Source organism: Jaculus jaculus, chromosome X (assembly GCF_020740685.1).
Source record: "Jaculus jaculus isolate mJacJac1 chromosome X, mJacJac1.mat.Y.cur, whole genome shotgun sequence".
Classification (NCBI taxonomy): Eukaryota; Metazoa; Chordata; class Mammalia; order Rodentia; family Dipodidae; genus Jaculus; species Jaculus jaculus.
In genome coordinates this window covers 113,210,114-113,224,987 of record NC_059125.1, presented here as the reverse complement: position 1 = coordinate 113,224,987, position 14,874 = coordinate 113,210,114, and the positions used below count along the sequence as shown (strand labels likewise).

General features: G+C 43.1%; 1 protein-coding gene and 1 pseudogene across 3 annotated transcripts; one reads left to right on the top strand and one right to left on the bottom strand.

Annotated features, from left to right (window-relative positions):
* Nucleotides 1–2,428: 2,428 nt before the first annotated feature.
* On the bottom strand, nt 2,429–5,566 carry Zcchc12 (zinc finger CCHC-type containing 12). 3 transcript variants are annotated; one of them, XM_045140693.1, is made up of 4 exons: nt 5,382–5,566; nt 5,018–5,057; nt 4,685–4,795; nt 2,429–4,247 (listed from the first exon to the last, which is right to left on the bottom strand). In XM_045140693.1, the coding sequence occupies exon 4, from the start codon at nt 4,129–4,131 to the stop codon at nt 2,923–2,925; it is 1,209 nt and encodes a 402-aa protein (XP_044996628.1). In that variant the 5' UTR covers nt 4,132–4,247; nt 4,685–4,795; nt 5,018–5,057; nt 5,382–5,566; the 3' UTR covers nt 2,429–2,922. The 3 variants fall into 3 exon arrangements, with proteins under 3 accessions (XP_044996628.1, XP_044996629.1, XP_012807380.1); XM_045140694.1 differs by having other exon boundaries at nt 5,018–5,054; XM_012951926.2 differs by lacking the exon at nt 5,018–5,057.
* Nucleotides 5,567–11,443: 5,877 nt separating this feature from the next.
* LOC101600998 lies at nt 11,444–11,852 on the top strand (annotated as a pseudogene).
* The last annotated feature ends 3,022 nt before the right edge of the window (nt 11,853–14,874 follow it).

Below are 14,874 nucleotides of genomic sequence, written 5' to 3'. Positions count from 1 at the left end.
ATTGTATCTGTGACTCCTGTCCCTTTTAATCTCCATGGGAGTCCCCGTGGTCCTAGTGCCCTCACTTTGTCCCCTGACACATACAGCTTTATGCTTTCTCTGCTGCAGACCCTGACCTCTCAGTTCTGTGGGACCTGTATTTCCCACATCTCTCAGGATATGAATCCATTTTCACTCTCTACCCCATGCCCTACACCACCATTCCTAGGCACACCCCCACCTTGTCCTGCACCTGCAGGAAACATAGCCACTCAGGGTCTAAAGTCACACTTACTCTTTTACCACTCTTTTTTGTTTGTTTGTTTTACAAGGTAGGGTCTCACTTTAGCTCAGGCTGACCTAGAATTCTCTATGTAGTCTCAGGGTGGCCTCGAACTCATGGTGATCCTCCTACCTCTGCCTCCCAAGTGCTGGGATTAAAGGCGTGCACCACCACGCCTGGCTTCTTTTGACACTCTTTTAAATTTAAAATTTTTTTTTTTTTACTAACAACTTTCATGATTGTACACAATATCCCATGGTAATACCCTCCCTCCCCCCACTTTCCCTTTGAAACTCTGTTCTCCATCATATCCCCTCCTCCTCTCAATCAGTCTCTTTTATTTTGATGTCATGATCTTTTCCTCCTATTATGATGGTCTTGTGTAGGTACACTCTTAAATTTGAGACTGGTAGAAGGGACAGGGTGGACCTCTGAAGGACATTTTCCTAGAAAGGTCTCTCTTTTCTCTCATTTTCCTGTGTGTACCCTCTACTCTTCTGTAGCATTGTGTACAGTCCTGGGTTTCTTACTCACATGTCCTTTCATGTGCCATGACAACTAGATTACTGTTCATACCTTCCCTATGAAGGAATGGAGTGGATATGGGTTTGGAGTTCTTGGGATACTTGTGTCCTGTAGCATATAGTATCACAATATACAGGGTGAGACTTGGGTGCTGTGAGGAGCTGATCTTTAATTAGGAAGGTGGTAAAGGGTGGAGTTAACCCACAGAAGAGACCAACATGCTCTCCATTTCTGGGCTCCTCCCCGGGCAGAAGGATCAGGCCTACTGGTTCCTCCCAAGGCGTAAGGAGGAAGATGAGCATACGACGACTCAGAAACCTCTCCTGGCCACCTGAAAAAAAAAAAAACACACTGAGTCGGGAGTATTTTGGAAGCAGGAACTCACAAAAAACTTGCTTTATTGCTATGAGCAGTTGCCTATATAATGTCGGGGACAAAGGTGGGGATTTTAGGATAGGGGTGGGGTGGGGGGGAGAGGTAAGGGCCAATAGTAAACTGTAACTATTGAAATGGTAATTACAATTGCCACTTGGAGGTGGCAGGCAAGAAGCCATTAGGTGTCTTGCTGAGTCCTAGCTGGCCAGAGACAGGTCACCAAACTTTAGGCTCAGGAAGTTCCACTAGGCCCCACGCCTGGGCCTTTCAGGGCCCAACACTCCATCAACAGCAGAAATTTAAGGAACCTATCTACAGAAGAGCTGGCCCTTTCCCAAAGTGAACAGGAATAGACTCCCTCAAATCCCCCTGGCCTCAACACTAAACTTCCCCTTCAGCAGACTCCTCCGGATCATTAGAAAAGAAAACAGTGGAGTATTGTAAATTAATCTAGGCCATAATTTGGCTCTATGGGACAGGTCAGTTGTGGCAAAGAGATCCTCTGCTTTGAGGATTTATTCCAGCTCAGTTTTTCTTTTTATATGGTGCTGGGGAATGAACATAGAATAAAGACCTCGTGTCTGCTAAACAAGTGCTCTGCTTCTAAGCAACTGTCCCGATCCCTTTTTAATAAAAATTTTGACAGTGTGTGCCTATTTGAATATTTACATCCCAGTTGGTGGTACTGTTCAGGAAGGTTGTGGAGCCTTTAGGAGGTAGAGTGTTGGAGGATGTGTATTGCTATGCATGGATCTTGAGGTTACATAGCCCAGCCTCACTTGCAACATTAAGCTCTTTCTACTTCCTTGTTGCTATGCTGATATGATCATGTGGCGCTGGCTTTCTGCTCCTTCCATACTTCCCACCCCTCTTCCCATCCCTGACCCTTCACTCCCCAACCCTCTCCATGCCAGACTCTACCCTCAAAACTGTAAACTGAAAATAAATTCTTTTTTTTTTCCTTAAGTCACTTTTGGTCAGGTATTTTGTCCCAGCAATAAGAAAGTGATAACACAGGGTCTTACAAAATTGTCCAGACTGGCCTTGAACTTACTCCATAGCTCAAGTGGGTCTTCCTGATTCAACCTCCCAAGTAGCTAGTATTTCAGGTTTACATGACCAGACCTGGCTGTTTCTCTCATATGCAAATTGAATACAAGGCCCTCTTCAGAGTATGATCCTACCCCTTTATACCTTTTCACTGTATTTTTCTTAATTGTTTTCCTTAACTTCCTCTTAAAATAATAACACAGACATTAAAGTAGATGCTGATACACACATATATTTACTGGTATTTTTAAAAAGCCAAAAACTTATATTTTTGGTGAAAAAATACAGCATATAGAACAACTTACATTTGAGCACTTTTATCTATACATATATTTATCTGGGTACATAGGTATAGGGAAATATTTGGAAGGCTAGACATCAAAGGGCTGACAACAGTTGTATGGGTAGAGAGTTCTGGGTAATTTGTACTTTGTGTAAGTTTCTTCATTATTTGAAGATGTAACAACGAACTATGCCACATTACAAAGAGAATAAAGCCATCAAGGAAATAGGTGCACACAGAAAATAGACACTTAGGCAATAGAGAGAGGGAGCAAGGCCAGAGATCAGGCCTTCTTTCTCTGGTACAATGGTATACAAGATTCTTCAACTCAGTGGATTCATTCATTCAACCAGAAGTTCATCTCAAGCTTTTCATCATTGAACTCTGAATACATGTAAGGGTTTGTTTAAGGCTGGAGGCACACTTCTTACTGTAGCTCAGAGGGGTCACTAGGTTCTCCAGTGGCCTGTCGAGACCTTTCCTCCTCTGTATGTGTTAGCTCCTGCAAGGTGATGATCAGATTCTCAAACACCTGAGCTTTGTTAATGTCATTGTCACAGGTTTCTTTTGAGTGGCCCTCCTCCCCACAATGGTAACAGTAGACTGCGTGTCTCCGCTTCCTGCCTCTACGCAGAGCACCAAGACTACTGGTCTTGGGCCCAGAACCACTGCTGGTGAAAGCAGACTGAGCCCCAGAATTATGGGGGGCATCAATGACCAGCACTTGGTCATGAGATGTGGCCCTGCTTTGGAGGGGTGGGACACTGAAGGATGGCATTGGAGGATCTCCAGGCTCCACCAGGATCACATCCTCATCTGAGTCATCGGGGGAATCATCTATTTCTATCACGTTGCTGTCAGCACTACCAATCACTATTGGTGGGAAGCCCTGAAATGCCACAGGGCTAGCTGCCCTCTCCATAATTGGCTCAGATCTTCTGGGCCGTTTTTGCTTAATAAAAGTGTCATCCCAATCTTCTTCCTCTCTTATCATCCTGATTAACTCCAGGAAGTCTGGAAGGTTCTCCTGCTCATTTGCATACATCCTAAGAAGACCTTTAAGCCTGAAACGCAGGTCACTACTCAGCTCAGCCCCTACAAGGAGCTGGTGCAGGCGAGTCCTGTTGGCTTCTTGCTCAGCCAGGACACCTGCCTGAATAGCATTCTGGAGCTGCACCTCCAAACGGATCACATAAAGAGAAGCTTTCTCCCCCTCCGCCTGCAGCGTGTTCAAAAATTTACTATGGGCCATCACACTGCTCTCAGACTCCCCAAACACCAGTTTCATGGCCCGCAAAAAATCTGACACATTTAGGCTAGGATTGGCAGCTTGGAGCAAACGCATAACCTCCCGGGCAGGGCCCCTAAGGGTTTTCATCAAGCGCTGGAGTTTCTCCTCCTCAGACATATTCCAATCTGGCAGGACCCCATTGACTTGGATCAGCCAGTTTTCAAAGGTTTCTTCCCCCTGGGCTGGCACCGCCCTCCCAGAGAACAATCTCATGTTTCTCTCTGCTAGGCTGGCCATTAAAGGACCAAGACTCCTTCCCAGGGTCCTCAGCATGGAATGGGCCCAAGGTGGCAATGCTGCATTCTGCCCCCCGTTATTAGCCATATGTGCAAGAATACTAGCCATGCCTAATGAAGACGGGGAGTCTTAATACACGACGCCGAGGGCTTTTTAGGGGAAAAAAAAACAAAAACAACTCCTAATCTGCAGTCGTGCAAGGGGCCTCCGATGTCAGTAGAGGGCTGCAAAAATAAAAGAAAACAAGGAGGGCAGTTAATAAAGAAGAAAGCTGCAGCTGTATATTCTCTATCTCAATAGTCTGCCTTACATTTTTTATCTATTCACCACCCTGAACACATCTCACAAGAGACACAATTACAGCCTCTTGGAGCTAGCCAATATTAGCATGCCAGCAGGGTGCTTCATGCAGCCCCATCCATCCCCCTCCACCAGTCCTTCAAGACGGAGGACACCTGTTGCTTTAAATTCTAGGTTTAATGGTATTTGGAAGTGATGTAGGGTTTTAAACAGAAAGGACAGCTGTCACAGATTCATGGAAAAGAAGGAAGACCTTATTAACTTCATGAGCTCTGGTCTCATCCCCACCCACTTCCTCATAGCCCTCCCCCCTCATGATGACTACTCAGATTGTTACACCAGCTGGGGAACAAGAATGCACCTTTATTGACAGCCTCTGCAACCTGTGTCCTCTTGAGAGAAACCTTGCCTCGAGAGTTGGTAGGTCTGGGTCCACAGGGGGTCGCAGATCCGGATGCTCAGGGCTTCAAAACTGCGCCACAGCAGGAGGAGGGAAGGGAAGGGAAGGGAAGGGTCAGAAACATCTTCAATCGTCATCATGGTACTCCCTCCCTCCTCCCGCCGCCTCCGCTGTTGCCAGGCGGAAATTTACCTCTTCCACTTTCTGAATACAAGCCAAAAGGAACCCCCCGCCCCCCACGCACACACACATTGTATCACGCGGCACCATCGGCCTAACCAAATCTACAGTTACCTGCACCGAATTCAAGTTCAGATTCCGTTATGATGGGCTACTAAGGAGAAATGCAATAGGAGTTAAGACACACCTACCCACACAGTGCCCAGGAAAATATGAGGAGATGTAAAAGGGCTTCAAGGCAAACATGATTCCTTTTCCCTCATCTTCCCCCCTTGTCCCCTCCCCAGACCAGGCAAATTCAATCAAGTGGACGGGCTCCAGATGACCCTAAAGCAGCCAGGTCACCGTGAATGCTCCTTACCCTGCTGAAACTGCTTATTTTCCAGGCGGGTGGGGAGAGGGGAGAGAGGAGCTGCCCAGTACTGGCGGGATTTCACCCTCCCTTCTCCGCACCAGGATATTGTACCCCTTTCTTTACCTGCACTCTGCTGTTGGCCAGCGGCTGTTCAGAGTGGTTCTCCAGCAGAAAAAAAGGACCAGCGCCTCCGAAGCCGCTAAACGACTCGGGGCTGCCGGAAGGAGCTGCTCCGCAGGGCCACCTAAGGAGAGGTAGCCAGATCGAGGCAGGCAGCGCAGTTCCTAGGGCAGTCTTGGCAGCTTTTATCAGCTATCTACTGTGACAAAAGAGCGTGACGAGCAGGACAGGTTAGCCAATCAGTGGAGTGCGGGGGCAGCCTCCTTGCGCAGCCTGCGGGTTGGGGGGGGGGGGATGCAACAGGCTTGAAAAGCAAGTGCCTCTGGGTTAGGTAATTGCATTTTACCCCCACAGTCTGTGACACTGTTTCCCTCAATCCTTCCCTTCTCCCTCTCCTGCCCTTTTGAGGGCAGATGCAAGTAAAACAGTGAAATTGCCTTACCTTTGTGAAAAGCGCCTTGTGTAATCACTTCCGTACATACATCTCTTATCCTAAAGCCTATGGCACTGATTGTGTTTATTAAACGCAAAAAAAACCCACAAAAACTTGGAACACCTTGGCTACTAACCAATACTCACGTATGCCTCAAATACAGTCTGGAAGAAAGGAAAGAGGAAGGAAAGAAGGAGGGAAGGAAGGGGAGAGAATGAGTACTGGAGAGAGATCCTCCTAAAAAAAAAAGAGAAGGATCAAATCATTTTGGGGATCTTCTTAGGAATTCAGATTATGGAGGATGTTATAATTTCCTAGGTGTTGATTCTGTCTTTTGTCATTTTAAGAGTTAAGCTTGATTCTGACATGTAGCTCAGAGAGATCAGAAGGATGCAACCCTACCTAAGGACACATGGTTAAGGGTTAGTCCTTTCTATTAATTTAAAATATTTTATTTGTATTTATTTATGATAGAGAGAGAATGGGTGCACCAGGGCCTCTAGCCACTGCAGACAAACTCCAGATGCATGCACCAACTTTGTGCATCTGGATTATGTGATGTGTGTACATCCTGTCAGGGTGTTTGCTTCTGAGTAGCTTAGATATTTGTTGGCCACTTTCCCCCAGGAGCTCATGTAGCACTTTCCAACACTAGATGAACTAACTTTTTGGGCTCTGGCTCTCTTCTGGATTCCAGCCAAGTCTCTCCGTGTTCTGTGCCGGCAACAAATGGTGTCTTCAGCAATAGGGTCATATATATGTTTTCTTTTGAGGCAGGCTCTCACTGTAGCCCAGGCTGACTAGGAACTCACTCTGTAGCCCCAGGCTGGCCTCGAACTCACAGTGACCCACCTACTTCTGCCTCCTGAGCGCTGGGACTAAAAGTGTGCACCCAACATATGCTCATATATTAATGCTGCTTTCACCTTTGGTTAAAGAAATTTCTCCTTTCAGATGGTGATAACTACTGGAGAGACTCAGAACTTAAGGCCAGGTGTGATGGAGCATGCCTTTAATCCCAGTCCTCAGGAGGCAGAAGTAGGAAGATAGTCATGAGTTTGAGGCCACCCTGACACTACAGAGTGAATTGCAGGTCAGCCTGAGCTAGGGTGAGACCCTACTTGGGGAGTGGGGGGAACTTACCAAAGTGCTGGGAAGAAGTGACAGTTCAGTGTGCAGCATTAAATGATTCTTCTCTTTCACACCCTCAGAAGCTCAGGAAGTACTGTAGAAGTGTGGAGGAAAGAATATAAGAGCGAAATGAAGGGGAGGAATGCTGTCTTCCAGATACAAAGTGATTGTATTTCTGACATCATAGAAGTCATTGTTACCCAAACAAGAATTGCATAATATTGGGCCCATCAGCATGTTGTCATGGTTGGTGGGGGAGTGGAAAACAATGATGACATCAAAATAGAAGAGGTTTTAGCTGGAAAGAAGAAGTTTTAGTGGAGGGGGCCAATGAGGGGGGAAAATAGGATGGTCGTAGGGGATTATGATTGGAGTACATTGTATATATATGAAAGTTGTCAATAAAAAAGGCTAAAAACATTCCTGTATAATCTTTCTTCATTAATATCTTCTTCCTTCAATCCACACTTGAAGATGTGTATAAAATGCAACCCAACTTAAGCCAGGCATGGTGGCACGTGTTTGTAACCCCAGTACCTAAGAGGTAGAGTTGGGGGGTGGTGGAATCAGGAGTTCAGAGTTAGACTGAGCTATAGTGAGTTTGAGTTCATCCTGTGCTATATGAGTCTCCGTGTTTAAAACATTGATTGGACTAGATGCTCAAGTGACAGCCCTTTGATCACTGATGAAGCCCTTCCTTTTGTTCAGCTCAAGGATGGGGTGCTATTCTGGGTCTTCTGTGGGCTCTAAGATGATTTCTCTTTTTATTTATTTATTTTTTAGTTTTTCGAGGTAAGGCCTCACTCTAGTCCAGGCTGACCTGGAATTCACTATGTAGTCTCAGGGTGGCCTCAAACTCATGGTGATCCTACCTCTGTCTCCTGAGTGCTGGGATTAAAGGCGTGTGCCACCACAGCTGGCTTTAAAATATTTTTATTTATTTATTGAGAGGAGGGGAAGAGGCAGATAGAGAAGAGAATGGGTGTTGCCTGGGCTTCTAGCCACTGAAAAAGAACTCCAGATGCATGTCCCACCTTGTGCATCTGGCTTACATGGATATTTGAAACTGAACCTGGATCCTTAGGCTTCACAGGCAAGTACTAACTTAACCTGTAAGCCATCTCTCCAGACCCTGATTTCTCTTTTGAAGGGTTTGGAGTCACTGGTTCCAGAGAAGAAGCAGCTCCATGTTGGAGACACAGAGAAGGCAGGTTGTTCACTTCGCAGAGTCAGAGGTGTGGCTGGCAGTAGCATGTGGGTTTGCTTCAGATTCTTGCTTCTGGGCCCTGGTACCATGATATCTAATCCGTGTCTCTAAACATAATCTGGGTCTAGATTTAAACTGGCTTCATCACCAGATCTGGTGATCTACAGTGGGCCTTAGTACCCAACAAAGCCTAGATGTTAGAACTTGGATAAAAATGTTGATTGTGTAAAGATTGCTGGATTAGACCATCAGAACCAATCTGAGGTCTCAAGGAGATTTGGGAGGAATGTTTGCTAAAGGGGCTGCCATTTTGTCCAGTCTACCTTATCTCTGGCCTCAGGTTTAATGAGAAGAGTTGGGGCAAGGGTGTTTCCATTATCTTTTATGGCTCTAAGGGGACTGTTATGTCATTGCCAGTTGTAGAAATGAAACCTTAAAATCCCGAAGGCTAAGAGCAGACGTTTTCAGTGGAGATAATAACTACCTTTGGCTAACTCTGTCCTCTGTGGCAGGAGTTTTCTGTTTTCTCTTTTCAGGAACCAAACAACCCTATTGTGATAGTCATCATGATCCTACCAAAGTGCTAAGTGCTGATGGGCACTTCTTACTAACACTTGGACTCATCTGAAGTCAACACCTGGAAAGGGATGCTTGTGGGAGGGCCTGTCCATGCTAACCCAATACCCTAAGGGGCAGTGTCAGCCATAAAAACATTCCAAAAGAAAGTCAGTGTACTTTCAGCCAACAAAACTGAGAGATTTTCACCAGGAGATCACAATCATGGAGATTCTAAAGATGTACTTCAGAGGGAAGATGATCTCAGAAGAATGAAAAACAGAAAGGAATGAAAAGCAAGGGAAGTGTACTATGTTGCTATTACCTGCACAGCAAGGTCCAAGGTCCTGCAGCGGGACAGCTTAGGTTTAAGTAAAGACACTAGACATGTTGGCTAATTTGAAAGTGGAGGGGCCAGAGGCTCTATATCAGAGGACAGAAGCCTAGAGGCTTAGCCCACTATGCTTTTATTCTTCAGCTTGGGAAAGATCATTTATTATTATTAAAATATTATTTATTTATGGAGGTAGAGAATGGACAGTCAGGACCTCCTGTCACTGCAAACTCTAGATGCATGTGCCACTTTGTATGCCTGGCTTTAGGTAGGTAGGGGGAATCATTCCCCATTATCTGCCTTTCAAGGGACAGCCTTTAACCACTGTGCCATCACCCAAATCCATTAAAAAATTTTAAAAATTTAAAAAAATGTGACAAACAAAGAAAATGATAAACAAAGACTAGGGTATTTAACTGAGCTTTCCACGGTTTAGAGTTCTGTTACTTTCTTGGGGGGGGTATGTCTTGAGTTTCCTAATCCAGATCTTCAAGTTGTCCAAATTCAACGTGCTGAATACATACGAATACTTAGGCCAGATGTTGTGAACGGTACTCTACCCCTCCCCCATTTTGTTGAGGGAAAGTGTCAGGTACCAGAATCTGAATTATGGCCAAAGACCCTTGAGCCCCCAGTCTGAGGGTCTCTTGCATTTGTACCCTCTAACTTCCCACCTCACTTGTTGCCTTTGCTGTGCCCAACCTGGAACTTTGCTGGGCTGTACAGACAGCTTGTGCAACTCTAGTGCAAGAAGGCAAGATCCAGGCTCTCTCTAATGCTCGCATTCTGAAACTCTTTGAGACGGAAAAGCTGGTTTTCCACGAAGCCGTCATGGTGATCTCACACCGACCTCTAGTGACCACACTTGACACTACAGGTGGAGCCTTACTAGATGCAGACCTGCCCTAGGGCGGCAGGGGGCGCAAGAACAGGCTTATTGAACATCTGCCAGGTACCAGATGTTGACGCAAAGCGTTCCACTGATTAGCATGAGAATAACTCCAGGAGATTCAGGTTTCTGGATCGTCCTCATCCCTGAAGATCTGAATAACAATATGGTTTGTGGGGGACATTTCTGTAACACCATAATGAAAGGAAAAAGGGCAGAGAGAGATAACCCAGCTAAGCTCACCTCATGGCTCATTGATTATTGTGTTAGTTTAGCATAGATTATCATAGGATGACTTTTTCATACTACTACTTAACATGCCATTTTGAGACAAACCAGATGTTTATGGAGAAAAAAAGTAAGTTGGCCAGCAGGGCATTGCGACCTGCAGCAAGGAAAAACTCTCTATCAGCCTGGGAGAAAGAGGCACAGCAATCCCTAAATTGCTTTGGCATATGTTTATTGGCTTTGCCATAACAAATTTGGGCTGGACAGATGACTTAGCAGTTAAGCACTTGCCTGCAAAGCCTAAGGACCCCGGGTTTGATTCCTCAATACCCATTTAAACCATATGCACAAAGTGGAGCATGCATCTGGAGTTTGTTTGCAGTGGCTGGATGCCCTGGCGTACCCATTCTCTCTATATATATTTATTTATTTAAGAGACAGAACAAGTGTGCCAGGGTCTCTATCCACTGCAAACAACTCCAGACACATGAGCCAATTAGTGTGTATGGCAAGGGTATTTGGGAATTGAACCTGAGTCTTTAGCTTTGCAAGAAAGTGACTTAACCACTGAGCCATATCTTCAGCCCCATTCTGTTTTTTTTTTTACTTGTAAAATTATCATTTTATTAGCAAAATGTTTACACCTTTACCACAAACTTTATATGTAGTGATTTTGCATATTATTCTCTATAAAAAGTGTATTTTAGAATACTCAAGCTAAAACAGTATCATTGGAGAGTATGCCAGACCTACTTCTACTTGCAACAATCTATAGCCAGCATCAGTACACAAAGTCTAAACAAAAAACTGAAGGTCTAGTTTTCTTTTTTTAAGTTTTTTGTTTATTTTTATTTATTTATTTGAAAGTGACAGACAGAGAAAGAGGCAGAGAGAGAGAGAGAGAGAGAGAGAGAGGGAGGGAGAGAGAATGGGTGCGCCAGGGCCTCCAGCCACTGCAAACAAACTCCAGATGCGTGCATCTGGCTAACGTGGGTCCTGGGGAATTGAGCCTCGAACTGGGGTCCTTAAGCTTCACAGGCAAGCGCTTAACCGCTAAGCCATCTCTCCAGCCCGGTCTAGTTTTCTTTTGTCAGCATCTACAAACAAGACAGACAGCATGATTCGGTTTACATAAACTTAGGTCCAGCCTAAGGTCATGACTGCAAAAATAAAGTCTTCAGACATCCACAGAAGCTTGGCAAATCATCATTACAGAATTTCATTACAGGTAACCAGGCTCTTCTTCAGCTCTGCCTGCGGAGGTGGCTGCCATCTTCTGCTTGGCATCATGGCTGCCCTTAGACCTATGGTGAAGCTCAAGATTGTCAAAAAGAGGACCAAGAAGTTCATTTGGTACCAGTCAGACCGAAATGTCAAAATTAAAGCATAACTGGCGGAAACCCAAAGGTATTGACAACAGGGTGCGGAGAAGATTCAAAGGCCAAATTCTGATGTCCAGCATTGGTTATGGGAGCAACAAGAAAACAAAGCACGTGCTGCCCAGTGGCTTCCGGAAGTTCCTGGTCCGCAGCATCAAGGAGCTGGAAATGCTCCCAATGTGCAGCAAATCTTCCTGTGCAGAGACTGCTCACAACGTTTCTTCAAAGAACTGCAAAGCCATTGTGGAAAGAGCAGCCCAGCTGGCTGGTAAAGTCAACAATCCCAACACCAGGCTGCTCAGAGAAGAAAATGAATAAACAGCTTATGTACATCTTATATTTGTGCTTAAATAAAACCAGGAAACCTGCTGGTTTTTTTTTTAAATAAACTACTGCATAATAAGGAAAGCTGTCAGCAAAGGCATGAATAGAATTCAACTGTTCTAGCAACCTTGTATTGTGTCAGTATTGAGCTTGCACTCTGGTAAGGTAATTACATATATAGCAATTAATATGATGTAACTATTTAATAGCAAAATGATGTAGCTTTCCAAATGAGTAGAAAGGGGAAATTTAATTAATTCAAAACAAATTGTTTCAATTCATATAATTTATGTATTCTTGTGCTGAGTATGGACCCCAGGGCTTCCCTCATGTACATGTTATGCATGCAATCTATTGGTAATTAACGTTGTCAGGAAAGAAAACATGGAAGAAATATAGGGAGGAATAAAAGTACAAAATAAAATGATAGCTTTAAATTCAGACATAACAATAATTCTATTAAAGGTTTTGAACTAAATGCACGAGTTAAAAAGCAAATTTTATGAAGTGGGATTAATCAATAGCACTAAGTACTGTTTAAAAGAGACAGATCCAAAAAACGTGTACAGAGAGGCTGACAGTAAAAAGGAGAAAGATAAATCATGCAAATAATATATAAAGGATAGAACCCTTGTCTAGCTATATTTATATCAGAGAGAACATACTTGAAAGCAGAAAATATTATTAGAAAAAGCCGGGCGTGGTGGCGCACGCCTTTAATCCCAGCACTCGGGAGGCAGAGGTAGGAGGATCATGAGTTCGAGGCTACCCTGAGACTATATAGTTAATTCCAGTAGAGCCTGAGCTAGAGTGAGACCCTACCTCAAAAAAAAAAAAAAGAATTAATGAAGGTTTAATTCACCAGGAAGTTTAAAAGATTCAAATTATTATGCACTTATACCAAAGATTCAAATTATACAAAGGAAAAATTAATGTACTAAATGGAGAAATAAGTGGATATATAATCACAATGGAATGTCTTACTATACTTTTCTCAGTAGTAGATCAAGGAGACAATGATGTTCCTGGATGTAGAATTTTTGAACTGCTTGATTAGTAACTTACTTTAATAGCAAAAGTACAGACCATTGCATATACATATAGATTATTTACAAAATTTGACCAGAAAGAAAATCTCAATATATTGTAAAGAATTTTTTTGGTTTGTTCTAATAATATTTTCTGCTTTCAAGTATGTTCTGTCTGATATAAATATAGCTAGACAAGGGTTCTATTCAGGCTTTATTGTAAAGAATTGAATTATGATCACAATGCAAATAAATTTCAAATCAATAACAGAAAATGAAGTGGAAAATGTCAGTATATTTGGAAACCATGGTATACATTCAGAAATAACTGATGAGTCACAGAAGAATGCTGGTAGATTTTAAAAATATTTTTAACTGGACAATAATAAAAATACATCAAAACCTGAGGGTGAGAACTAATGTAGTGCTTAGAAGGAGAAAATTTCTATTAGCTATAAAAAGAGGTCAAAATTAATGTGTGAATTATCCATCTTGAGATGTAAAAAAAAAGAGAAAACAAAAAGTCCAATTTTTTTAAAAATCATGATACATATATCAGAATATAAGGAAACAAAGAAATTAAAACAAGTCAGAATGCCCTTTTGCCACTTCTAGCCAACAACGTACTGAGAGTTATAGGCTGGACAATTAGGCAGGAAGGAGAAATGAAAAGCATACAAGTTGGAAAGAATGCATAAAACCCTATGTAGTTGTAGATGTTATGATTGTGAATATAGAAACCCTTAGAGAGTTGGGTATGGTGGCACATCCCTGTAATTTCAGCACTCAAGAGGTGGAGGCAAGAGTATCAGAAGTTTGGGCTGGAGAGATTGCTTAACAGTTAAGGCACTTGCCTGTAAAGCCAAAAGAACCAGGTTCCATTCCCCATGACCCACATTAGCCAGATGCACAAGGGGGCACACACCACTGAAGTTCATTTGCAGTGGCTGGAGGCCCTGGCGTGCCCTTTCTTTCTGTCTCCCCTTCTTTCTCTGTCAAATAAATGAATAAATAATAAAATATTTTTAAAATAAAGAGTATCAGAAGTTCAAGACCAGCCTGAGTTGCTTACAATCCTGTCTGAAAAATAAATATAAAAAATAAAGCAAGCCTTATAGTGATCACTTAAAAACCAATATAACTAGTAAACAAGTTCAGCAAAATTGTAAAATATGAGATCAGTACACAAAAATTGTTTCTACCCACGGGCAATAAGCTGTCTGAACACAAAATCAAGAAAATGATGCCATTCACAATAATATCAAAAATTAAATATTTTTAACATTTAATAAAAGAAGTTAAAAAAAATCCTAAACTAAAACCCACAAAACATTGTTGAAAGAAATGAAATATCTAAATGAATGGAAAGACATCTCATATCTGTTGGTGAGGTGAAAGACTTAATATTGCTAAGATGGAGATCTACAGATTGATCTAGTGCAATTCCTAGCTTAATCTTAGCTGGATCTCTGTGGAAATTACATATGACCCCCAAATTCATGTGGGAAGGCACAGGACTCAGGATAGCCAAAACAATCTTGAGAAGAAATGGCAAAGTTGGGGGCCTCATACATTCCAACTTCTAAACTTGCTGCCAAGCTACGGTAATCAAGATTGTGGGTCCAGCATAAGGATATATACATGGATCAATGTAATAAAATTGAGAGTCTGGAAATAAACCTCTGGCATTTGTAGTCAATTGATTCTTGACAAGACCATCCAATAAGTAAATATTATACAGCAAATTACACTGTTACAACTAAATGCCCAACATGCAAAAAAAAAAAAAAAAAAAAAAACTGGATCGGGGGTGGGGGGAAATGCCCAGAATGATGGTTCAATGGTAATGGAGTGCTTGCTGTCCAATAATGAGGACCTGAGTTTGATCCCCAGCCTCTCATCAAAAGTCAGGCATAGTTGTGCATGCCTGTAACCCCAGCACTGGGGACAGTGGAGATAGGAAGATCACTGGGGCTCTTTGGCCAGCC